At 47.6% G+C, this 24,482-nt stretch overlaps 4 protein-coding genes across 17 annotated transcripts in view; 1 reads left to right on the top strand and 3 right to left on the bottom strand.

Moving 5' to 3' along the window:
* Positions 1 to 1,636, bottom strand: part of robo2 (roundabout, axon guidance receptor, homolog 2 (Drosophila)) — a 155,782-nt gene extending 154,146 nt beyond the window's left edge. For 3 of the 4 annotated variants that reach the window (XM_088379986.1, XM_088379989.1, XM_088379987.1), the window contains exon 1: positions 1,421 to 1,635. The gene's annotated coding sequence lies outside the window, so the exon portion shown is untranslated. Of the gene's footprint in view, positions 1 to 1,420 lie in introns of all 4 variants that reach the window. The other variant, XM_088379990.1, reaches the window with a different exon arrangement.
* Positions 1,637 to 2,211: 575 nt separating this feature from the next.
* Positions 2,212 to 15,403, bottom strand: stim1a (stromal interaction molecule 1a). Of its 4 annotated transcripts, none has more exons than XM_088381571.1 (14): positions 15,195 to 15,403; positions 14,169 to 14,296; positions 12,371 to 12,501; positions 11,547 to 11,661; positions 10,747 to 10,858; positions 10,544 to 10,659; positions 9,235 to 9,412; positions 7,705 to 7,882; positions 7,460 to 7,627; positions 7,277 to 7,377; positions 6,962 to 7,191; positions 6,301 to 6,381; positions 4,686 to 5,070; positions 2,212 to 4,252 (listed from the first exon to the last, which is right to left on the bottom strand). In XM_088381571.1, exons 2-14 carry the CDS (start codon positions 14,284 to 14,286, stop codon positions 3,814 to 3,816), a joined length of 2,352 nt encoding a protein of 783 aa, XP_088237697.1. In that variant the 5' UTR covers positions 14,287 to 14,296; positions 15,195 to 15,403; the 3' UTR covers positions 2,212 to 3,813. The 4 variants fall into 4 exon arrangements, with proteins under 4 accessions (XP_088237697.1, XP_088237696.1, XP_088237698.1 ...); XM_088381570.1 differs by having other exon boundaries at positions 14,169 to 14,299; positions 15,195 to 15,402; XM_088381572.1 differs by having other exon boundaries at positions 5,007 to 5,070; positions 14,169 to 14,299; positions 15,195 to 15,398.
* Positions 15,094 to 24,265, top strand: LOC148395435 (neuronal acetylcholine receptor subunit alpha-10-like). 3 transcript variants are annotated; one of them, XM_088381576.1, is made up of 9 exons: positions 15,094 to 15,357; positions 15,857 to 16,844; positions 17,421 to 19,089; positions 19,766 to 19,865; positions 20,030 to 21,302; positions 22,320 to 22,465; positions 22,553 to 22,707; positions 22,890 to 23,422; positions 23,524 to 24,265. In XM_088381576.1, the coding sequence occupies exons 5-9, from the start codon at positions 21,218 to 21,220 to the stop codon at positions 24,096 to 24,098; spliced, it is 1,494 nt and encodes a 497-aa protein (XP_088237702.1). In that variant the 5' UTR covers positions 15,094 to 15,357; positions 15,857 to 16,844; positions 17,421 to 19,089; positions 19,766 to 19,865; positions 20,030 to 21,217; the 3' UTR covers positions 24,099 to 24,265. The 3 variants fall into 3 exon arrangements, with proteins under 3 accessions (XP_088237702.1, XP_088237703.1, XP_088237704.1); XM_088381577.1 differs by lacking the exons at positions 15,094 to 15,357; positions 15,857 to 16,844; positions 17,421 to 19,089; positions 19,766 to 19,865 and having other exon boundaries at positions 21,213 to 21,459; XM_088381578.1 differs by lacking the exons at positions 15,094 to 15,357; positions 15,857 to 16,844; positions 17,421 to 19,089; positions 19,766 to 19,865; positions 20,030 to 21,302 and adding an exon at positions 21,792 to 21,894.
* LOC148395436 (acyltransferase PGAP2-like) lies at positions 15,835 to 21,974 on the bottom strand. 6 transcript variants are annotated; one of them, XM_088381581.1, is made up of 7 exons: positions 18,620 to 19,153; positions 18,264 to 18,471; positions 18,003 to 18,185; positions 17,574 to 17,823; positions 17,382 to 17,488; positions 17,148 to 17,256; positions 15,835 to 16,282 (listed from the first exon to the last, which is right to left on the bottom strand). In XM_088381581.1, exons 2-7 carry the CDS (start codon positions 18,354 to 18,356, stop codon positions 16,152 to 16,154), a joined length of 873 nt encoding a protein of 290 aa, XP_088237707.1. In that variant the 5' UTR covers positions 18,357 to 18,471; positions 18,620 to 19,153; the 3' UTR covers positions 15,835 to 16,151. The 6 variants fall into 6 exon arrangements, with proteins under 6 accessions (XP_088237707.1, XP_088237711.1, XP_088237713.1 ...); XM_088381585.1 differs by lacking the exons at positions 18,264 to 18,471; positions 18,620 to 19,153 and adding an exon at positions 21,818 to 21,974; XM_088381587.1 differs by lacking the exons at positions 18,264 to 18,471; positions 18,620 to 19,153 and adding an exon at positions 21,024 to 21,183.
* Positions 24,266 to 24,482: the final 217 nt, after the last annotated feature.

Genomic DNA, 24,482 nt, shown 5'->3' with positions numbered 1-24,482 from the left:
CTTCGGGACTTTTACGAGTCGCAAGTGGCAACTTCTGACAACTTTTCAAAGGAAAAATCATCACACGGAGCCTTGCTTTGGCTCTCAGAGATACGCAAACGGCGGGCAGCCCTTCTTCCCCGGATGCCGTCGATAGGCCGTCGGCGCTTTGTTGTCTAAGAGCAAGGATAAGCGGCGTGACAAAGTCAACAGGACAGCGAGGGCAAGAGCAATGCATCATTGTTTCATTGGACTTTTATTTCACGGAATGCCAAAGCCGTATTGTGGGGGGGGGGGCATTCTTGGCCGCCAGTCGTTGTCACAGATTGCGACAGGCTCGGGAGGTTCTGGTTCGCCGCTGATAGTCTTGTTTACTGGCGCCCCTTTTGAAGCCAAGACTTAGTCGGCAAACAATGACCATTTTTAAATTATATATTTATTCCAGCAGCTTGCATGCAACATGAAAAATGTGATTTTCATAGCTCCACTTGTTTTCAAAGGATTTTTTTAAAAGTGTAAAACAAATATACAGTTCTGGAAATTTCTTGGATTCAGCTACCGCGGTGTCAAGAGTAACGTAATCAAAATGAAGCTGATGAACAACTGTGATTAAGAACATGGATGACAAAATGGACTCGAGTTGTTTTGTTCTGAATAATTAATTTGACGTCAGGTTCGAGAGCTCATCGACGACTCCTTTTAGCCTCCTACAGCGATGGCTGTGGTATCTTGAGACCACGCCCAGTCTGCCTCAGCAGAAGCATCAAACATGCACGAGGACAAGCAGCCACCCAGGCAGGGAGAAGAAAAATTCACACCAGACTCCCAAACAAAAGAGTTGCCAACAAGCGAGCGTCCCTCATGAGCCGGTTTGAACCCAAAATAATCTAACACACAAAACTCATCAATGATACACACAAAGAGTGGAAGAGGAGACGCCATGTGACCTCTTGAAGACACAAGTGAAACAAAGGATGTGGAAAGAACTCCATTATGAGGGCGTTAAAGAAGATGGGTGGAAAGATGGCCAAGAACACAAGGGCAGCAGCGCCACCTAACGGGCAATGTACAAAAGAACATTCACAACACTCAACTCTAGCCTTCATACAGATAAAGGCTCCAAGATAGGCTCAGGGTTAGGTTGAAATCTTTTTTTCATTTCAGGCTTTCAAAGCAGGGTAAAACTGGGCTTTTAATTTCAAATAATAAATACATTTTAAATAAAAAAAATACATAAATTCGTGCTGCGCATGATACGTAGCTCGAGCGCAATTCCGTGTCAAATGCGGAGAGAAAAGATTCAAGCACAAAACAAAAAGGTAATTTTCCCTCAAAATGCCCTCTCGCATCACAATTCCCTTGAAAGACGGCATAAAGTTCAAAAACTCTTTTTAATATTTTAAAACAAAAACGTCATCGAATAAGAGGCTGGCTCACTCACCTGTTGACACTTCCCCCGGCTGGCGACTCCATTGCAATTTGTCCAATTAAGAATTTGTCAGACGAGTGCGCGTCGCTTATGTCCAAGTTCGCATATCTCCATGTTCTGTCGAAACCTTCATCAACTTTAAAACCAACTTTGGAGGGGAAACACTTTTGTTGTGTACTCCTGAGACGGCGTTCCGGAGGTCACGGCATGACGACACCTCTTCCTCGCGCGGGAGCCGCAGGTGAAAAAAAAATAATAATAAAGTCCGCCCTCGTGTGGTTAACACTGGTATTACCCCTCAGCGCTAGAAAAGTATTGTAATCCTTAAAAGTTGTGATCTCCGGGTCCGTTTAGTTCGAGTTAAATATTTAAAGACAGCTGGAGGTTTTCAACCCAGGGCTAAGGCTGTAAAATAAATTTCAAGACAGCACTGAGGTTTATTTAGAATGTGCTCTGCAACCAAACACAAGCCTTGAATCTAAATTTAACTTGTAACCTTTTTATCAAACAAACGCTTGTGCTAAAGTGTGTAAATAATCCTACAAAGCGCTTGAGTTGCACTTCCAACAAAGCACCTAATGTTCTTTTTAAAGCTGCCGTGTGCCTTTACGAAGGCATATTTCAACATGCTCTCGCGGTGCGCCGCTGTCAAGCAAATTATCCGCAGACAAATGCACCAGACCAAAATAGAGCACACTTCATCAAGCAGCACGCTTTCCGTGGGGATGAAAAACGGACAAGTTTTTTTTATATATATCTTATTGGGTTTGTAATGAAGCAGCACAAACAAAAAAAAAGTGTGGGTTTTTTTTGTCTAAAATAGTTTATTGCTTTCATGCAAGAGTGCCATAAAAGACTATCACGGAAGATGCAAAAAGTTGTTTCTGTACAAATAGACGGTGGGGATGTCATAAATAGAAGTCAAAAGGTAAAAAGTGAGAAAAGGGCGGCGGGGTATAGTTGCAGCACTTTGACATGCATCAACAACAACAAACATTCAGGATTTCCTACGGGACAGTTGGCGTGCAAAAGACGTTGCCAAATTGGAAATAAGCCAAAAGCAGCCTTTAGTCAAATCCTCAAACCCGCATCTTGAGAATTCGGCCGATTATTGTTTGCTGGGTGAGAACTTTGAAGCTGAAAGTACTGCTGCATAGTCGCGTGAGGCCTCTTGACAAATGTAAACATACGAGACGAAAGATTTGCGGCTGGCCCAGCAGCCTTCCGGTGTTGAGCCAGCCAACAAATATTTGGCACTTTAATGTGGGATCCTTGGTCTCCTGCTTCGCAATTTGGGTGGATTGGTACCAAATTGTGGATTTTTAGCCCTTTTCCAATACCTACTACACATCAACGGCCTACACACTATCGTAAATACACGCACACAAAAAACACTAACAAAAAGATATGAGAAATTCAAGCTGCAAAACTTTTTCACGGTGAATCAAACGCCCACATTTGATGGCGCAGGCAACAAACATTGAAATTCAGCATTCTTGAACACTTGGGTTGCTGGGATGCTGCAAAAAAAAAAGTGATGCCTTGGTCAGGCGAGTGCGAAATAAAACGATTCTAAGAAGGCCCTCGGTTGCAATGGTAATACAATGCGATCCTGTTCGTACAATAAAAAGCTAATGGATATATATATATATATATATATATATATATATATATTTATATATATAATAAAAAAAGGACTCTTACATTTTTTTTGGTAACATGTCTTCTCTTCTGATGTCATAAGATGTGTATTCCAATAAATAACGCGTTTCAATTGAGAACATAAAATAGCAAAGAAACACAAACAGACCCAACACCGCCGTATAGTCTGGTACAAGCCCCCCCCAGCCCCCACCCCCCCAAAAAAGGAGTGAAACTCCCACTGGACCAAAACGAGCCCTTTAGAGTCATTCAAGGAGTCTGTGATAAGATTTTATAAAATTGCCAGGATTCAAAGCAAAGACATGCGTGGTTTGTTTCCCTTCGAGACTGCCATTGAAAAATACCTGTGACAATGCGTCAGACCCAACACACACATCCACCTGGCAGAAAGTGAGCAGTTTTTGAATTCAATTTCAGGATGGACAAACAAATGCACATTTAACAGCAATGTAACAGAAGTTTTTAAAAAGACAAATCTGTCAAAATGCAAAATCGACCGGTGTACCGAATGCTCCGTCAAATACGGTGGCTAGGTCATGCATGGTAGCAGTCACCTTTTGCGTGTGTGTGTTTTGGATTTTGAGGCATTTCAAGTACTCATTGCATGTTTCTTTTTAGACAGATTATGGCCCCTTTGGGTTCACGGTGGAATTTCACTTCAGCCAAAAGTTTTTGAGTACTGTGAGCAGTTAACCCCCCCCACCAAAAAAAAAAAGAAAAAAAAAAGAAAAAAGGAGTGGTTCTCATTTCTTCTGCTTCTTGAAGATCTTGAAGGTGTGTTTCTTGCGCGCGGCCGAGGAATCCGTGTCCTCGCCTGTGGAGCCGCTGTCCTCCTCCAGCGGGCTCTTCTTGGCCGACAGCTGCGGGATGCGGGTGGTGCCCTTGGCCCAGGTGGGCGAGGGCGTCTCCGCCTCGGTGGAGCTGAGCGAGCGGGTGGACTCGGTGGGGCTGTGGGCCTCGGCCGCCGCCCCCTCCACCTGCGTCGACGCTCTCATCATGAGCATGGGGCTGTCGGGCAGGTGCTCGCCGGCGCCGCCCTCGTGGAGCCGGGCGCCGCCGTTGGGCAGACCGTGCAGAAGGGAGGTGGGCTTCATCAGGAGGCCTTTGGAGCCAAACGCCGAAAGGCGGTCGCCCGCTTGCGACAGGGACAGCGACGAGTCCGAGTCCGAGCGATTCAGGTCCCTGCCGGATAGAAACGGGAAACACCTCAGCCTGCGGGTCAAAGGTTATCCAAAGGTGTTTGTTTTCAGGCAAAGACTGTGAGCTTGGAGCAGGAGGAATGCAAAACAAGCAAAAAGGAATGTCGAGTGAAGCAAAGTGAGCGAGACTTTAGTTGAACCTTCCGAAATGCTTCATCGGATGGAATGTCAATATTTGGCCAAAAGCGCTGAAAGTGAGCATATTAATCAATTTCATTTGGGAAAAAATCTCGGTGGTTAGTTAAGTTAGGAATCACCATGGTCAGGTTTTAGGTTTGGGCTGAATTTTGGGTTACGGCCCGATGTCGGGCTTGGTCGGACATGCGAGGTTGTACCGCACCGCAGGGCATGGCATGCGTTAGAAACGCTTGTGAGTGCAGCCGCTTAGCGTCCACATGCCGCACGGCGATGGATACCCCAAGCTGTCGCTACGCGGCGAGTGCGTTTTGGAGACGTCGGAGAAAGCAAGGTCGGGAATCGGGTCCATGGGCTGGAAGGAAGGCTGATAAACGTGGGAGGGATGAAGGGCCACAGAGGAGGAGCAATGCGGACTGGCGCCAGAGCTACAGATGATGGCGGGGTGGGACACGGCGGAGGACAGCGGGGGCAGGCACAGACTCTCCAGGTGGCCAAAAGAATGACTGCGGGACACTCGGAAGGCGGGCCGGGAACGGGGGGGACCCGGGTGCGAGGCTCCCTCCCCCTGCTGACCCTCCGGCGGGGAACCCTCTACCAACCTCTGCGAGCTCAAAGCCAGGTGGGGGTCCATGTGGCGCTGGCGCAGCGACATCATGCTGGGAGCTGCGGGCACAAAGCGACAAGCACGTTATCCACCGCGGAAAAGCGGCAGACGCTGCCAGTCAGTGGAAACACACCAAAAAGGGGCGGGGTTGGAAATTGACTCTACGTCACACCAAATTGTGTTTGAAAATGTGGCAAAAAATATGACTTTAGATAAGATCCTGTCTTGACCACCAGGGGGCACTGTAATATATACAACAAAGCTCCAATAACATTGCGTCTGCATCCGTTGTCTAATTTCTATTATTAGATTTAAACATGACATTTGACAATACACATATATGATGAAGATATTGAATTGGAAAAGGTTATGACTTTTTCTTAACCATTGCGTCATCCAAACAAGGAGTCTTTTCCAAAAGGCCGCCCGCCATTTGTGGTGTCTTTCCTGTTTACATGTGCAAGAAAGGGAATCGGGATGTAGGTGTTGCTATGGTGAACCCCATGCCCTGCCAGTTGTCTGAAAAAATAAAGCTCCTCCCCTCATTGTCGCTTGACACCAAGACGCCGATGGCTGCGTCAAAGCACTACTTCTACATTAGACACAGCTTTGGCCTTAGCATGAAAGGAGCAAGCGGGGGGGGGGGTGTTCACCGTATTTCACCACTTGTTTGCAACACAATGATTGTGGCCCGTCAAAGCACTTCCAAAAGTATTGCAACTGCAAGGTCCATTGCGTTGTTTTCGTTTTATTTGTGTTTCAGACCCACACATGCACATGTAAATAACATCAAATACAAGTTGGTTTCATATTCATCTCTTGATTTGAATGCCAAATGTAGAGTACAAAAGCAGGCTTGCCGTTCCAATACTTTTGGAGGGGATCGCACATACCCATACTCTTGTTATTAGGCCAGACATCGGCATTAAAAAAAAAAAAATCTGAAACTATACATCCAGAGTAACATAACTTCTTAGGTCCCTAACGACAAGATTGTAATTACAGGCTAGAGATTGTACCAAAAAAAAAAGTGAAGTGACAAAAACCTATTTCAAAAAAGCAGATGTTATCCAAATAAACTGGACAGTCAATTGGAACCAAGTTTGATATCAAGAAGGTAGGCACGCAGGCACAATGGCTGCTTTGACAGGCGCTACAAAAGATTTTAGGAGATGTTAGATGCTGCTGGTGAGGTTAAAAGCAGGGGGAAAAGCCGGGGTGGGTTGGACGGAAGTGACTTTGATTTGGGGGGAGGGGGGGGGGATTAATCAATCAAGAAAGAAGCCAACCGAGATTTTTCCACATGGGCTGACAATCGGAGCCGACGGACCACAGGTCACTGGCTCGCCGCTCCAAAAGCCGAGCTCCGTCTGCAGTTGAGCAAACGCGGAAGACGGCGGAAGGGCGGGCGGCGCAAGCGAGGTAGCAGCAGCGCAGCCGTGAAGAGAAAGGAGTGACATAGAAAGACCAATTAATGCCCATGAGGAGATTTACGGAAATTCCTCCAAACATCCACCACAAGAACAACAAGAGTTTTGAGTACAACTACAAGAGTGGCAAATTATTATTTTGGTTTTTGCATAGAAAATGGACAGCGAGGCCAAAGAGCACATGTGGCACCTCAAGAATTTTGCCAGGCTACTGTCAAAAAAAAAAAAAAAATCTGTAAACCTTATGAATAGAATCGAATACAAAAGGCAACATGGTGGATTCGTCCATCTGTCCATGAGCGTCGTCATCAAGGACAGGTGGACACATGCATGCGTTCAGCGGGATGATGGCAAATGGAACAGTACATGATTGACAGACATCAAACTCCGCCTCCAGCCGACCTCCGTCCGACCCGTCACGAGTTGTGGTGTCTAGATTTCCCCAGCAGGCTCTTGGGGTGCTTAAGGGATCGTTTGCTACTCCCCACCGACGAGCCCAGCGACTCGGACGAACTCTTACATTGCAGCACGGCGGGCATGATGTCCTCGTCCAGGTCGTCCATGTCGTCCGACACCAAGAAGTGCTGTGGCGTGGCACGTCCGCCCGCGAAGCCGAGGTCCAGATTGAGGGACGACGCCAGCGAGGGCAGGCCCGGGTTGTTGACCACGGTGAAGCCGGTGAGCAGCTCGATCTGCTGCCAGCGGTGGAGACGCTCGCGCAGGGCGGCCGTCACCTCGCCCAGCGCTTGTCTGATGGGCGAGCAAAAAAACAACCCGTCAGTCACCCGCTCGCCAAAAAAAGTAGGATTCAATATAAAGAAACAGACTGCCTCACTTTGCTGCCAAAATCTTATGGTCCACGTCATCCAGGGACGAGCTGTGCGCCACGTGGAAAGTCCCAAAAAGGGTGTTCCTCTTTTTCTTGATCTTCTCTGCCTGTAGAAAACAGCAAAACAAAAAGTATGTCACATCCCGCCAAAGTGCGAGTCCATTTGAGAATGTGACGCAAGTGTCGTACCCCCTCTTTGGCCACCAGCAGCTGCCGTTCGGCGTTCTGTTTCTTGATGTTGTAGTACTGGACCTCCACCTCGTGGGTGAGCTGCAGCCATTTTTGGAGCGGCTCCGGAGGGGACCAGCCACTCCGTGACTCCAGCTCCTTCTCGGCGTTCTTCAGAGCCATGCGTACCTGCCAACAACAACAGAGGCCATTTTCAGCCATGATTAAATCCACAACTAATTGAATAATCATTAAAAGTTCAATACCTGCTCCAGCTCCTCTTCGGCGTACTTCTGTCGACTGAGTTCGTTCTCGGTGCCCTCGCGCAGCTCCCTGAGCCGCTGGGCTTCCTGCTTGGCCGTGCTGATCTCGTCCCGCAGCTTCTGCTCCAGGTTGACCTTCTCCACCTCCACCGAGCGGTGCTCTTCCTGGGCGATCTGCAGCCTGCCGGCGACACGAGGGGCAGCATTGAGGCTAATTAGCATGTGGTACATTTTGTAAATCACCTTAAAACACACAAATCCATCCATCCTCAATTATAGTCATGAAATGACTTTTCAAGTTGTTACACTGGCTTTGTGTCTGTGCAGGCGTTCCTAATGTTGCGTCACTGACATCGGCAGTGACACACACCAAGAGAAGCCACCACGGACACTGCCGAGCAATCTTACGGCACACAACGCTCCTCAGCTGATGGCTGCCTCACAATAAAATGGCACTGGAGGCTTCGACAGCTGTCGGCGTGCAATTATAGAACAGTACAGTGTGTTGCTCGGTGCTTGTGTACTACCGCGACCCTGTGCACGTGTGTGTGCGTGTGTGTCACTTCTATTTTTAGACTGGAGCATGACTTTACAAAGGAGGAGGGCTTCATCAGCCATGACTTAATTACTCAACGCTTAGTCACGCACGGAGCGAGCCAGCCCATCATCACAGTGCAACATTTCCACGAGGGAGCGTGGCGTGGGAATGAAGGCCATCGCTATCAAAGAGAAGATTCCCGCTCAACCTCGCAGGCGAAATCGATGAACCGTACTTGACTTGCCCTTGTCCGCTGGGGCAGAATTAGCATCAGAGCCCCCCCCCCACATGTTAAGCGATCACGCTTAACACCTCGTCTCCGACGGTTCTGTAAAAGGCTCCCAGGAAATCCCGCCTCCTCCTAACGCCTCACCCTACAGGGACGCGGCGGTATCAAGTGGCCCGAGCCGGGCCGGGTCGGAGGCTATGGAAAGAGAGCAGCTGGCGGGAGGGATCAGGGGAACATACACGGGCGGCCTAAGCTTCAAGAACTGCGACATTGGACTTTCATTCTGAAGCCAGAGTGGATTGACATGGACACACAAAGCTGCACACACATTTGGATTTTGACCACGATAGCATATCGGCTTCAGCTATTGTTTATCATTCTCTATCGCTAATAAATATCAGAATTGAACTCGTCAAATGAGGTCAGCGCGCGAGATGGTGTTTGAGCTTCGCTGGACCGCCGCCAGCAGTCGAGCGCATCTCGCCACTAGGATCGCCGGCGCCAAGAAGCAGCGTCTCCTTGAAAGGAACAAGACAAGACAGCGTGCGGGCTCTGGAGCACATTCCTCGTCGTATTAGCGGCCCCCAAAATAGTTTCTTCAATCACCTTCGCCACAATGGAGCTCGCCCCGAAACGGCTCGCTCTGATCTTATCGGTTACGCAAGGCTGTTTAAATATTAGGAAGCACACTGACTGACGGCCACGCACTCCCAAAAAGGAAGGCGAGAGCCGACAAACCGGTTTGAAGGAATCAACAAGGACTCACTTTTGTTGCAGGTCGTGCAGACTCTGCTCGGCCCTCTGCAGGCCCTCCAGGTCCTTCATCATCTTCTTCATGTGATCCTTGGAGTAGCGGTTCTGGATGTACGCGAACCAGCAGCCGCCCATCCCGATGACGATGGACACCACTAGCATGAAGTCCTTCAGGTGGTTGTGCCTCTTCACTGGAAAACACACACACAGTGTTTTTTTGTTTTTGTTTAGTTTTTTTGCTGCAAGCAAAACCAGGAGCACCACTCCCGTCAGCTCGGCCAACAAACACAGTGCGGCTCAGCCTCTGCATAGCGCTGCTTTGAATCTGAGCTAAAAAAAAAAAAAAAGACTCAAGCTCATTTGTGTCATCCTCAGAAAATATAACGCTGAGTCCATCCCACTGAGCAGCTTGTAAGCACAGACGATTAAATATTCAAAGAAATACGATCCAAATATTTGGGTGAGGCATCGGATCAGGTTACGACCGGCTTTCAAAGTCAACTCGCAAACACATCTAGTCGGCTCTCATTTTGAGCACACGAGTAGTTCCTTCCTGAAGTCCCTCGAACGGGAAGTTGACGAGGTCTGCGAGTCGCCGCGACGCAAGCGCGTCGCTCTTCAGAGTGTTGCGGAGGAGTTCAAACACACCCCGGATTGAAATGCAACCGCTCAGTTCCCGTTTTGTCAGCGAGCCAGTGAGTTCACAAGTTGCACAGCGTGACATTGTGACAGCCATTTTGAAACAGGATTGGACGCACATTTGCAGTCAGGCATTGTGCCGTCATTATGCAAGGAGAATTGATGTTCGAATATGGTCACAATAAAATAAAACATGTTTTTTTGTATGCGCTCATTGTGCGCATGTTTGAAAATGCTGCGGGAGGCGCAGCGGGCGCTTAAAAGAGGCTGTCAAGGCCAGACGGCGCTCGCTTGTGTCCTCCCTCCCGGGTGGTGAAATCCACGGCGACATATGCCACGTGCAGATTCCCGTTTCTCGCTGCACATCATCAACAAAGTAGGCCAAGCCGGTGTCGCCCCTGCCCGCTCGTGTGGTCAGATAATCTGCTCAGATAAAAAGCAGCGTAAAGGCCGCCTTGATATTTCCTGGTTTCCCATGCAAATGTTTAGAATATTGCAGCAGAGCTGAACATCTGTATGGACTCCAGAACTGAACACTTCCTCTTCCCAGCTTTTTTTTTTTTAATCTTGATCTCTTATCTGCCCTCCTTTTTGAGCTAACAACAAAGTATGCGGAACCGATGAGAGAATCACACTTTAGCGCACCGCACAGACGAAAAACAAAATGCGGCGCCGCCACTTACTGAGGGGCGCTCCGAACAGCACGGTGTCCAGAGATTTGAGCTGCAGCTTTTGAACGTGGCTGCGGTCCAGGATCTTGAGGATGGCGTGCGTCAGAGTGGAGTTCTTCACGGCCAGCCTGAAGGAGAACAGACACGGCGGGGGAAGGAAGTCAGGAGCCAGACGCGAGCGCAAACACCAGGCGGCTTGGCTAAACGTAGCTGACCTGGGCATGGCGCTGCCGTTAAAGCTCATCTTGCGGAAGGCCTCCACGTACTGCGGCAGCTCCACGTAGCTGATGAGCCACTCCACCACCTCGTCCACCGTCCAGTTGTAGACTGAGGACAGGAAGAGGGAAGCGGAGGTTAGCGGATGCCCCTAAAATGTAGCTTGACGCTCAAGATGACGAGCGACACATGAGTTCTCGTGATGGAACGTCAGCTTTTAAATGAATTTGCAAATTGTCAGGTCTCTACTTATGACAAGTTATGGAAAAACGTGCTATGCCAGACTAAACCGCTCAAGTTGGCTAACATAGCGCTTGGCTCCAAATGAAGGTTTACTTTGCGTCGTAGCCAGAGAACGCCTGTAACGTTCGCCTCCGGGCTTTAGCCCAAACGAGCTATCCGGTGTCATAACAAGGGAGAGGGAGGGGTGAGGGGAGCGAAGGGGGTAACGTAACCGGCAGCACCCAAACTGCTGGCGCTAAGTCAACGTGCGCGAGCGAGAGAAAAGGCGGCACACGGTGAAGGTGCGAAAGACACAATAGGCAGAAACGACAGATGAGAGCGGGTATTGCGAAAGTATCCGTGTCGACAGGCTGGAGGATGTTGCCAAGTGTGCCGCTCTTTGCTCGACACGGCGGCAGATAGAGCAACTTGACCAGTAGCCAAAAAGTCAAGTGGCAGATTAGGAGAGCCGCAGATTGTTCACTTACACGGAGGACAAATGACAAGCACGGGACAGCGAGTGAGACAAAGTGTTGCATCATCACAACATTCCATTCTTTCTTTTTGAGAGCGCTACCTTCCGAGCCCTTCCAGGCATTCCACAGATCCTCCACGCTGATGAACTGGTCGTCCCCGTGGAAGCTGTTGTGCTTGGCCTTGGGGTCGTGGTAGTTGAGATCCTCCCTCAGGAACTGCGGGGGTGACCACATTTGCAGTTTAGTGCGCCACGCCTGGCTCCTTTTGTATTATACAATGGTGTCACGCGCCAAAGGAGACGCTGGAGATGTTCCAGCTGTTACTGAAGCTGCTAGAGTGGCAGGAATGCTCAGTGCTACTCTTGATATAGTTAACATGCGTGAAAACACGGGTGCTTGCTGGTGTTAAGTAGCACAACTCAACAGAAGAGTTGTTTGAATTCTCACCAGCACAAGATAGAAAGGCCTCGAGTGATGGTTTCAAATAGGGGCGCCATGGAGGGAAAGCTCTCCCAGTAGACGTCAGAGTTTCATCAATTGTGTACTCCACGTTAATGATTGACAAAAACGACTACCGGGAAAGAGCAGCGGAGAGCACAAATGAGGAACCCTCGCCGTCGGCCGAGGGATGATTTTTTTATGAGCTTCTTGATGACAAAGCCGCTTGAGGTTGAGTGAAGCGACGGCATCGGGGTTTCCGCAGGTACGGGCGACTCGAACTTCATCGAGGGGTCGAGGAGTGCCCGCCCACGCAGATCACTTTGAGAGCTGGAGCAAATTAGCTCGCCGCTAACGGCCACTGGGCAGCCTAGCAAATATTTCTCGACGTGGTATCGAATGATTTTCAATGGGATATTCATAAATTGATTTCCACAAAATCCACGTATTGACTTTTAATGAAGCGTATCGGTCCGCCGCCACCTACCCCGTCCGTCTCCGCCACGTCCACGTTGCCGTTCTTGTCGTCGTCCATCTGCTTGTGGATGCTGCGGATGGCCTCGAAGCTGAGGATGGGGTTCTCATCTCGGCACAGCGGCTCGTCGATGCGACACAAATCTGCCAGGGGACAAAGTGGTGCGCAATGTCAGGACGTGTCGAGCGGCGGGAATGAAATCTGAACGAATGCTAGGTCGTCATATACGGTTTAAATTGTCTTGAAATATCGCCACAGACTCGTTTGTGCCAAAGACGGCGAGGACGTTATTGCATGATTGGCCAATGTGTCAGCGTGGCTTTATCGAGTGCCTCCCGACTTCCCGGACCTCCTTCCTTTTTGCTTCCTCTTCCTTGCATGGCCAGAAAAGCTTGTTCGGAATGCGCCGCATTTGTCAGCTTTCTGTGTGCATTTGCAGATGACGCCATGTGCTTGTGAGAAGCACTGCTGCTTTGACTCTGTCCTCCATTCTAGAAGTTTTGCACTGTGAAGCTGAGCAATTGCCAAATTCAAACCATCAAGTCGAGGACTGATGATTTTTTTTCAACTTTAGCAACATAGCACAGTTGCACTTTATTCACAGCGGCACGTGTTACAACAAGTCTTGATACCAGACTGAACAGGAAAAGCCTACAACACTGAAGAAGTTGGCATAATCAGCAGCGGGAGAGCGACATATTTCCGCCGCCCCCTGAACAAATAAAAAAAAAAGTGCAGCTGACAAGTTGTCGTCGTGTGAAAGCGTTCACCTGCGACTTTCCCATCATTTGCCTTGCAAACTTCTGTCGAGCATGCAAGATAAGAGAACGACAAACCAGTTGGCCTGCTTTTTCTTTCCTTCTTCTTCTTGAGTTATGCAAGTCATCTGCAGCGCAGACCACATGCCACACGTTTACAACCACGTTTACAGCTACCGACAGCAGAAAAGAAAAACTCCAAAGCTGAATGTGAGCATGCATTGCGTTCTCAGTCATATCCACAATTTACAGTCTGCAAAAAAGACACGAGGCCCAGGTGACCATCTTGGGAAGCCTGCTTGGGAAGCAGCCGTGCTAACTGCTAACACACCACGCCGAATGTTACTCGGGCCGAACAGATGCCACCGGTAGAATATGGAGGAAGCGCAGTCTTTTGGTTTGAGTGATGCACTCAGAAAAACCACACGTGGCATCGGAAAACGCTGCAGCTTTTTTTCCACGCATCCGTTTCATGTCAGTCAACAATAGGTGGTCCCACACAAAAAGATCTCGGCCAGCCTGCTCGAGATCCATTTCAGCATCAGAAAAGAACTTTTGCGCTAGCAGTGGGAGAAGTCAATAAGTAGGCAGCCCACGGAACTTTTCACATAAGGGCGTAGACAGACATTTTTCAGAAATTTCCCCCAGAGATGCCAAGGAGGGACTGACCACTGCCCATCATGCCGATCAGGAGGAGAATTTCAAACTGCACGCGTGCATCAAGTAATTCAAAGGGAATCTTCACACGGCCCAAACTCTGGCAATGATTGACTGCTGCGATGGCGGTTAGGTCAATTGCTTCCTTTCTGACTAAGCGTTTTGATGCGCGCCGGAGAATGCGGAGCCAGCCAGACTATTCTCAGCCGGGCCACATATAGGCCAGCCGTTAAGACGCACGCCGACTTTGAGCCCGGCTGCTCGACTCCAGCTAACATCGTAACTGACTTGTGCAATATCTTTTCACATTGATCCATCTAAACTTTCTGTGAATATTGATTGTAAGTTTGGTAGATTTACCAGATATTTTTCCAAGTGCTGACAAGCCCGCTCACCTGATATGCCATTTTCGGTCGTATCCGCCGCCGAGGGCGAACTGGGCCTGTTGCTGCGGCTTCCTCCGATGAGACACAAGCAAAATATCCACAGGGTCACCATTTTATTGAGCTCCATGAATGCTCCGCTGCTGCAAATACAAGAGAAGCACTTCAATCATTCTCGCAAGCAATGGCAGCACAATGGCAGCATTGTCTCAGGTGAGGAAAAGAATGAAAGAAACAATATTACTTCTCAGGTGAGGCACTTCTGTAACAATGGCAAGGTTGCTAGCGTTCCTCATGAGGCTTCAAATTTAAATGTGTTATTTAGAATCTGTATTTCTTCTTCGCTTTGCACACTTAGCGCATGTCAAATTAGGAATTTAAAAATTTAAAAAAACACAGACACTGCTCCATTCATAGATGTCAACAGTCTCACTACAAAATGCTTTTGTTTCTTACTGAGATGAAATGGCCATGATATTAAAAAACACACACACACACACAAATCCTTAAATAATTAAGAATAATTTAAATGTACTTAACAATAGACAAACACAGGCAATTGTATGAAGTGTGGAGTGGCACGATTATCGATAAGAGTAACAAAATTAAAGGTCTGATCACTTTGAAATGATCCACTTGTAAAAAAAAAAATGATCAAGGGGGATTTTCAGGCTAAAACAGAAGAATATAGAAGACAATCTGTGAATGCTGACAAACATTCTTATTAAAAATCCTGTTGGGACCCAATTACTGGAGTGTTCGGGTGCCCCAAAACAAAAACGTCGAATAGCTTACGACATAGAAATCAATTCCGCCCGTAACGCCAATGCTAGTCGGAGTTGAAGCTAGCTTGCGTGACAACCGAGTCATTCAATGAAAGACGCCACAACATTGTCATTCTTTGAATCGACATCTTCCGCCCCGTTGACGGCTGCCAGCGAGGCCAGCGTGGTTTCAAGTCCAATGGAACGACTTGACGTTTCGCGACGGTAATGAACTAGCTGCTACTACATCAGCACTAAAGCGCCCCAAACTTACGTGTCATAAATACAGAAGCGGCGTTCAAGTCGATTTTATGGCTCAATTATCATCGCTTCGGACATCCAAAATACAAGAAAGCGAGGACGCGGTCCTCTTGGAAGGTCTCCCCCTCTCTCGCTCTCTCTCTTCCTGGCTTTCTCCACAGCGTCGACCCGAGAAAGTGAGTGGCTGCCCGGACTAGCCGACTCCGACAGAGCCGCAGAATGTGTAGGCACAAGTGGATCTTCTTCTACGCTTCATTTTCCCTTCTCCTCGTTGTCAAGTAGCTACGCTCGCCCCCTAGCAATCTGGAGGCCACATGGAACTCGTTTGAGGGAATAATCGAATGGCGTCATCTTGTGGTTGAGTATAGACGGACAGGCGTTCCACATCCTTGATAGTGTATACTCTTGTGTTCTCGCTACTAAGTGTGTACTAGTAAAAGCTTACACGGAGCTGCACAAGTAAAATGCCAACCTCGAAATATAGTGTAATATATCATTATAGTGACATGACACTTATTTTCTCCATTCTTTTTAATGATTTTTTTTTATTATTTCCAAACAATGCTCTTCTCCTATATGAGAATCAATACATTCATGGCAGCTCCAGAATTGAATAACATTGTGCTTGCTGCTCTGCAGTAGATTTATGATGCTTTTTGTCTTTTTTCTTTTTAGCTTGACGGAAGAACTATCACCTTGGCACATTGTGATCAAATCAGCTGTTGATGTTTGACTTATTACAAGTCTCTGTCTGCACATTTAAGCAAAACAAACAGCCATCTTCATGCACGTCACTAGTTAAGCAGCGGGATGCGCAACATTGAAGCGTCTCGGCGTGCTGCCATCCGGCCTCCAACCTCCGTGCATGTGCTTTATGTCATCTCACGTGTGCGAATTATTCATTTGCCATCTTCCTCCACGACCCCGGTCATGGACGGCGGTCTTCCCAGAGTCCTCGGGGGCTCTCTATTCAAAAGCCCTTGGGCTCAGAGCAGGAAATGACCACCACCTCGCGGCTCTTGAAGTCCCACGCCGCCGTCAGGTGGAAGGCCATGTTGGAGAAGACGATGAGATACTCAAACAGGGCAAACAATGTGTAACCTGCCGGGCAAAAAAAAGGCATTTATAACAACGGCTCATTAGTCAAAATGGAGCTGTGCTAAAAGTGAGATTATTATATCATCTAAGACATTACAGCTTTGTCTCTGTGCATTTCCTCCGAGGTCAAACGGAAGGCCGTGTTTGGGAAACGTTGACAGTTTTGTGACCTCGTTTCATTGCATCCTCATAAAGACGGAGCACTTGAAGCTTTGTGATGTGCCAAGAAGGCACAAGCTTTGCTTCAAAGAAGTCTGATGCCGTTCCGAGCTCATTCGCGATGCAAAAAAAACGGCCTCGATGTCACGTCCCTTTTTGGGATTAGGGGCTAATCGCCAATAAACAGCACAGATTTGTTTTGGCAACGCAAACAAAGCCCCCCTCCCGACATTTTTATGTTCAAACGAGCACATTGACATTCATATTTCAGAACTGACTTGGCGCATGAATACCTTTCGTTAGAAGGAGAAACAAACTCGTTAAAGAGATCCCAGAACTGAAAATGTTTGTTTGGATTACAAAGACCCGGCACCGGTGTCTGGATAAAATGACAACTTTTTAAAAGGTAAGATGGGAATAAACCTGGCGGGCCAGCCATTGGGTCATTATCAGGTCACAATGAGAAAACCATTAAAAATGGATCCGTGAAATTCAGATACTGCTTTTGAATTGTGGCACACCAAATAACTCTTATAAAAAATAAAAAAATAAAATTTAAAAAAAGGGAGACTTGATTTGAATTGTAAAAAAAATAGATAGAAAACTTTTTAAAAGAGAACAAATCAAAAAAATATTGTATATAAGTATATGACACTTAAATATTCTACGTATGGGGAATGAAGCCGTGTCACGATGATGTCATACTTACTGCCCGACTCGCAGTACAAGTTGTGTTTGATGTAGAAGAATGCCGCAAAAGCACAGCAGCTCAAATTGAGAATTAGCAGACTCACTTTCCAGTGATGGGATCGAGCATCCTGGAGGGAGGGGGGGGGGCAATTAATAACAATCATCATCATCATGTGGCTGCTATATGTGTGCATTTTATTTGCTCAATGACTTGTGGAGTTTTTTCTCAAATATTATTTTTGGAGCATCTTACCTCGGGATTCAACGAATACGTCTTGATGGCCTTCCACAGACGACACGTTATGATCATGTAGACGAAGGAGCTGAGAATGAAGAGGATGAAGCCTTCCTTGTGGACAACTGAAACGCAACGGGAAGGTCACAGGCAAGTGCGTTACAGAGGAACCCCCCCCCCCCGGCATAAGCCTTCCCATCGGCTACTCACAGTAGGTCTCGTTGGACGACACGTAGGTGAGTAGCAGCAGGCCGAGGTTCTCGGAGATGGAGAAAGCCAGGCTGAGGTAGGCCAGCGAGCTCTCGGGCAGGCGGGAAGCAAAGCGCACCTTGTAGAACTTGAAGTAGGTGAAGGCCACCAGCAAGCGGGGCGCCGAGTGTAGGCCTACGCACAGGCGCCAGATGTGGCACTCTGGGCTCAGGCTGATGGAGGCGCTGATGGACGGCAGATAGTTGGGAACCTGCACACGTACTATATATTAAATCAAAATCTAAAATGTATCAATTGTACAATTTTTCTTATAAATAAAAAATAAATAAATAAATAAATAATAAAAATCGAAATAAATACATACGGCTCTCATGATATTAATAAATGCGCTGTCAGCAACGAAAGGACATTTTGTCCTCTGGCTCCAACCTGGCAGTGCGTATAGGTTGAGTCCTCAAAGTGAAAGACGGACGAGATGACGACACAACTGAGCAGGCCCAGCAACGGCAGGCAGACGATGACCAGGGCGCACGTGGTGAAGGAGATACGAATCACCAGAGGCTTCTCGCCGCCGTATGAGCCTGAAATCATCGTGGCTTCCGACTGCTCCTGCTGCAAGCCAAAGACAAGGAGCGGATTAGCCAGACAAAGATTGCCAACACCCCATTTTGTGTGTTTCAAGTCATTTACCGGAATAAAAAAACATGCTGGTGAATGGTGGTCTTGGTGCAGGCTCAAGGCCGGCTCGCTGCACCCGTCGGCCAATTTGGCAGAGCGTCCCATGCTAACTTTATAGCAGTGACGCTAACAACTCATTCACCGGGTCGCACCGGCCTAGAACTTGGGCCGAGTGACTCAAGATGTGGTATTTGCAAAAAGACCTTTGTATGCACAGTGGCTGAAAAGAAAAAAAAGTTTGATTCCTTACATAATTCTTTACATAATGTCACGAGCTGACCCAAGACAAAGGCTTTTTGCTTTTGTGTAAACTCGATTTTGCTTCTTAGAGGAAAAAGCCCAAAAGTTTAGCACTAGTTGTCTTTCACCTGCTGTCTGGTGGATGTCTTTCTGTCCTTTCCCTCCTCAGCCCAATTTGGCGACATGGCGAGCATCCATCCTTTCTGGTCTCCGGATCTTACTACAATATCGCTGGCGTCGGGCGGAACCCTCGTACTCCCCGAACCATCACTTCTCAGGAGCCCCAAAAATGTTCCAGCATTAAAACTGCGTGTTCACCGACAAGCCATTTTCAACACTTGACAACCACATTGAAAGTTTCCAAACTTGGGCATGGGAGGCTTCAACCCGACGCCAGCGATATGTACACGATGCCGGATCACGTCAACACGGCGGCGCCTGCACGCCAACACGATTGCAGCCAAGGACTGGCGAGCGCCACTTTCAAGTCTTTGACTGTGATGCATGAGGTATGATGCGCCTTGGTGGCAGGTGAAGAAAGCAGCCAAGGCAAGCGAGTGCATGGTCATTGCCTGCGCTGAGCCGAGCTTTGAAAAAGGTCAGTAGTTGCACTATTTTAAAAACAACACAGCAAAATGAACTTTTTTTTGCAAATGTAGCGAAAAAAAAAGCTTTTTATTTAATTTCAGCTTTTTTATTTTATAGCAGTCAATATGTAGTCTTGAGTTTTTAGTGCTGGTGCTTTAGAGCTCGCAATTAAAAAAACAATTTATTTGTTAATACTATAGGAGATTGATAATATTTATGAATTAGGCTGGTGGAATTTTATTCTGAAACTTCATAGCTGTAATTTACAAGCCATCGTAAAATCCTTATTGCGTAAGCTTTTAAAGGTCAGCAGCTTTCAAAAACAGAAAAAGTAGAACTTGCCACAACGCTTTGTTACAACTTGTTACAGCTATAACAAAGCGCTGTGGAAATAAGAGATGTCTTGAAAACAAAACTTTTAGGGACACAAAGTTTCTCTGATATAAAAAAAAAGAAAAAAGGCCTATTTTGGTCTATTTCGGGTCACCATCTTGACTAGACTGCAACTTTTGGAGTCTGTAAAACACTTTGATATAGTGGCAGCTGAGTTGAATGAAGACGTCAGCCAATCAGAGAGCGGCGTTGGCCCTGAGGCTCGACTTCAAGACGAATACACAAATCGGAAAATGAACTGCAAAATATACATGGAGCCATGTGAGTTAAGTGCTCCCTTCTATGAGTTCCAGTTAAGCACCATAAGCATCAAGCAGCCAACCGGTCCAGTTAGGCAGAAACGATGCGGACAAAGACGATGAAGTCGATTGTGTCCAGCCTGCCCGAAACAAGGTGAGAAAGCGCCCGCTCACCTTTCTGCTGTGGCTTTCTCGTTCTCTCTTCATCATGAGATCTTGACCACTCTGGACCTCTCAAGTTGATGATGACAGGATGTGACTTTCCACTGAAAATGGTTTTCACCTGAGATGTTTGCGTGTCGACTGCTCCAAATCGAGGTGTCTGTCGGTGTTTGGCATGAAATCGGACGCAAGATAACTAGGAGTGGAACGCAGATGACGCACGAAAGCGGACCCCGGAGCGGTTTAACCGGACCATGTCGCGTGACGGGCGCCGGGTTGTTGCTAGAGAATGTCAACAACAACATGCCGTCCATCCTGCGTCCTATGCTAACAGACAAATGGGTTCATTTTCTGGAAAAAGAAACCACTGCACTGAAATGCTCACTGACAAGTAAAATAATTGTGTCTGACGTGAAGGGAAACGGAGACCCGGAGAGGTGGCCACTGCGTTTATTAACGTCTGCAAGTATCTGACATCACCGTTTGCAACAGGCCGAACCAATTTGAAATGACAACACCCATTGAATGACACAAACCGATGTGACACTCCAGATATAAACAAGATTGTGGGTTTCCAATGTCAGATCTTGAACAGAAAAACTAAATCAATGCCGGCCTCTTTAGGTTCAGAAATTGATTTTTTGATCTCTGAGAAATTTGCTTAAGTAGCTTCCACAGGAGAAATCCAAAGCCAAAAACAAGCAAACTCATTTAATTTAAGCAAACAATCTAAAAATCAACACTTGAGCACATTCCAATTTGCTCACCAAACGTGGGTGGCTGCAAAATAAAGATGACCTCCTGACTTGTTTGTTTAATACATCCAAATTAAAATACCATGAAATAAAAGCTGCAATTCATCTTTTGATCTGAATCTCAAGTTGACCTTGCCGTTCCAAAACTTTTGGAGATGGACTGCATTTTCAGTTTGTTGACAGTGAAACGAGTCGGACGCGACTCTTCTGTCAACATTCCATGGTGATGATGCAACCCTAACCCCACTCGGGACAGCAAAGCAGCAATTCGACGACGAGCATTCATTTCAGATCGATCATGCAGCTTTGGAAGTGTACCTAATGAAGTGAACAAGTAAAGATGGCGTCCGAGCGTGACAAGACCATGAAGACCCACTGCCACTGACGAGCCTGACCTGTCGTCCTCGGATGATGATGATGGGGAGCCGCCCTGCTGCAGCGCGGGCGAGCCTTGGCGCCAAACGAACGACGTGCACGCGCGCTCAAAGCACCGGATCGCGCGTTACATGATCGATTAATAATGTCTTAAATTGGTGGGCGGGGTGAGGGAGGTCTCCGTAGTGCTGAAGTTAACGTCAGACGTGATGTGATGACGTCGTCGGTCAGAATCCCCGCCCCACCGGGATGTGCGGGTCCACAAACAAACGCACACAAGCGGAGCCCACTGCACCGCTGTGCGTGTGAATTTTTTTTTTTTCTTATTTTCTTTTTATTGTCTGTATGGAACAGTTCAAATAATTGTGGATTTGGGGTAGACCACTTTTGACAGCATGAAACAATCCGAAATGCAAAGTTTATTGTGCTTGTTTGTTTGCGTCTCTGTATTGCCAGGTAAGCTTGCTTTTGTGTTTGTGCGTGCGGGGCGGGGTTTTAAAAAAAATAAAGGGCCATTAATATATTTTCTTGATATAAACTATCAAAAGAAGTTTCTTGATTGAATTCAATTTTTATGTCCACACATTTTTTTAAATCAGAGCTGCTCATTGAAAAAAGGACAAAGCAGACATTTCATTAGAAAACCATGCAAACTTTCTAATGAAATGTCTGCTTCACGTACATTTTATTCTTTATGGTTTGCTTCCATGCAAAACGGTCTTGCCGCAGGCACCCAGATGTTTGGGATTTCACCTCAATCGTAATCCCTCGCGTGCGTGCGTGTGTGTGTGTGTGTCAAACATTTTACACTCACATGCACAAGGGATGGAGGAAGTCTGCGCAGGTTTCAATAGCGGATTTGGGTCAGGCTTTCCTTGCAAAGGCATCACAGTGAGGGACAATCCATCCCGATGAGGCCTCGGTCCACCATCTGCCACGGCTGAACCACCCGATTCACTTAACTGCAGCAAACACTGAGCAGTTACAGTACAAATAATGTGACAGGAAAAGAAAAAAAATCCAAAGTGATCTGTTCCAAACAGTGCAGAAGAACCAGAATCAGATCTAAGTTACTGATCTGAGCACTTTGGACTTCTTCGATAGTGTTATGCAAGTATAACAGGGCAAAGTCCAAACGGTGAGGAACCTTAACCAATCCATTATCAGCAGTTAATAGCAGCAATGACTCCTTTTGGACATGCTAACTATAGCTAGCTGCATAACTAGCGAGGTGAAAAATGAGACATAAAAATGGAACCAAATAAAACATGAAAAGGAGTGCCAACACCAAAACGGTGGCGTGTTTTCGTCCACAGTCTCTCAATGCGCCCACAGCAGATTTGCCCAGAAGCTCCTCAACGATCTGTTTGACAACTACACGAGCGCTCTGAGGCCGGTGGAGGACACGGACGCCATTCTGAATGTCACCCTGCAGGTCACGCTCTCGCACATCATCGACATGGTAAAACATTTCTTTTGGGCATTCTTATTTCACCAACTCTGTTTGGCTTTGTGCAACATTTTCCTGCAATTGGTGTCTCTTTTCCAGGATGAGCGAAACCAAATCTTGACGGCCTACTTGTGGATACGACAAGTGTGGCTGGACGCGCATCTCCAATGGAGTAAGGACGACTACGATGGCCTGGATACCATCCGTATACCGAGCAGTTATGTATGGAGGCCCGATATAGTCCTATATAACAAGTAGGTCCTGATGCAAAAGATGCAACTATCCTCTTTATTAAACTTGTGGTAGTCTTGGATGACAATGTTTGGTGCCATTCCTTGGGTCATCTTATTTTGACACGTCTAAACTCTTGACGGTTATTGAAGGTCTTATTTTAAACCAACACGTCACTGGAAATTGAGCTTTTTGTGACTCGCAGTGCCGACGACCACTTCACGGGCTCCATGGACACCAACGTGGTGATCCACCACGACGGCCAGATCATGTGGGACTCGCCGGCAATCACCAAAAGCTCCTGCAAGGTGGACGTGTCCTTCTTTCCCTTTGATGCGCAGCAGTGCAGGTTCACCTACGGCTCATGGACCTACAACGGCAACCAGCTGGACATTGTGAACGCCATGGAGAGCGCCGACCTAGCCGACCTGGTGGACAACGTGGAGTGGGAAGTCCTGGGTATGCCGGCCAAAAGGAACATCGTTTTGTACGGCTGCTGCGCCGAACCTTACCCCGACGTCACCTACACGCTGAAACTCAAGAGGAGGGCGTCCTTCTATGTCTTCAACCTGCTGATACCATGCGTGATGATCTCCTTCCTGGCTCCGCTGGGCTTCTACCTGCCCGCAGACTCTGGGGAGAAAGTGTCTTTGGGCGTCACGGTGATGCTGGCGCTGACCGTTTTTCAACTGCTGGTCGCCGAGATTATGCCACCGTCGGAGAATGTTCCGCTCATCGGTAGGAATCAGGCAAGGTTATTACTTCCGGGACCTCTGGGTTCGGGTTTACGCCCCTGTAGCCTGCTAAGTGAAATGAGATGTTTTGCCTCTCACCAACAGGAAAGTACTACATTGCCACCATGACCATGATCACGGCCTCCACCGCCTTGACCATCTTCATCATGAACATTCACCACTGCGGCCCGGACGCCAAGCCCGTCCCCAAGTGGGCCAAGAAGGTCATTCTGCAATACATGGCCAGAATGTGTTTTGTTTACGAGGTCGGGGACAACTGCATGTCTTTCCGGTCGGAGAGGCGGGAACCTCGGCTGGTGAAAAAGCGCAACATGAACGGCTTGGCGGATGGGACCTGCGCGACGGAGGCGCTTTTCCCCGTGAACGCGGAGGAAAGCGAAGATGGGCCGACGGGGAGCGGCGAATCGGTCAGCTACCGCGACTTGAGCGGCATGAGGAGAAGCCGGAAAGGCGGCGTAAGCGAGGCTCCCTGTGACAAGACGAATCTGCTCTTGGCTAATGTGGAATACATTGCCAACTGCTACAAGGAGCAGAGAGCCACTCAAAAGAAGACTGGCGAGTGGAAGAAGGTGGCCAAGGTACTGGACCGCTTCTTCATGTGGTTGTTCTTCATCATGGTCTTCTTCATGAGTCTTCTAATCATGGGAAAAGCCATATGACACATTTCTGTGTGGATGGTGAAGGGAACATACCACGCGGCACCGCCCACTTTTAAAACATCATCGTTCGATTCAGATGTAAAAGCCCAAATGTTGACCTCTTCTCCTATTTTGATGATTTGGCCTCCCTGTTGAGAAAAAAATAAAATCCTATCCTAGTCTCCTTGTTCTGTGGGACTACAAATCAACCAAACTGCTAGAATTAGCTAAATGCTAGCATTAGCTTGAAAGGGTCGCTAAAGCGTGCGTAGCCGCCCGCAAGCTAATCAATTAAAGGGACCACGCAGGATCTGTAATGTCCACAGCGGTTCTCAAAGGTGACCCAATTAGTCCGTTCCAAAGGTCCAAAGTGTCCCATTGTGGCCACTAACCATGTGTAATAAT

This window comes from Syngnathus floridae, chromosome 7, assembly GCF_059516105.1.
Source record: "Syngnathus floridae isolate MCC-2025c chromosome 7, RoL_Sflo_1.0, whole genome shotgun sequence".
In the NCBI taxonomy this organism is placed as follows: domain Eukaryota; kingdom Metazoa; phylum Chordata; class Actinopteri; order Syngnathiformes; family Syngnathidae; genus Syngnathus; species Syngnathus floridae.
Note: the sequence above shows the minus strand (reverse complement) of the source record. Positions and strands in the feature narration are given on the sequence as shown.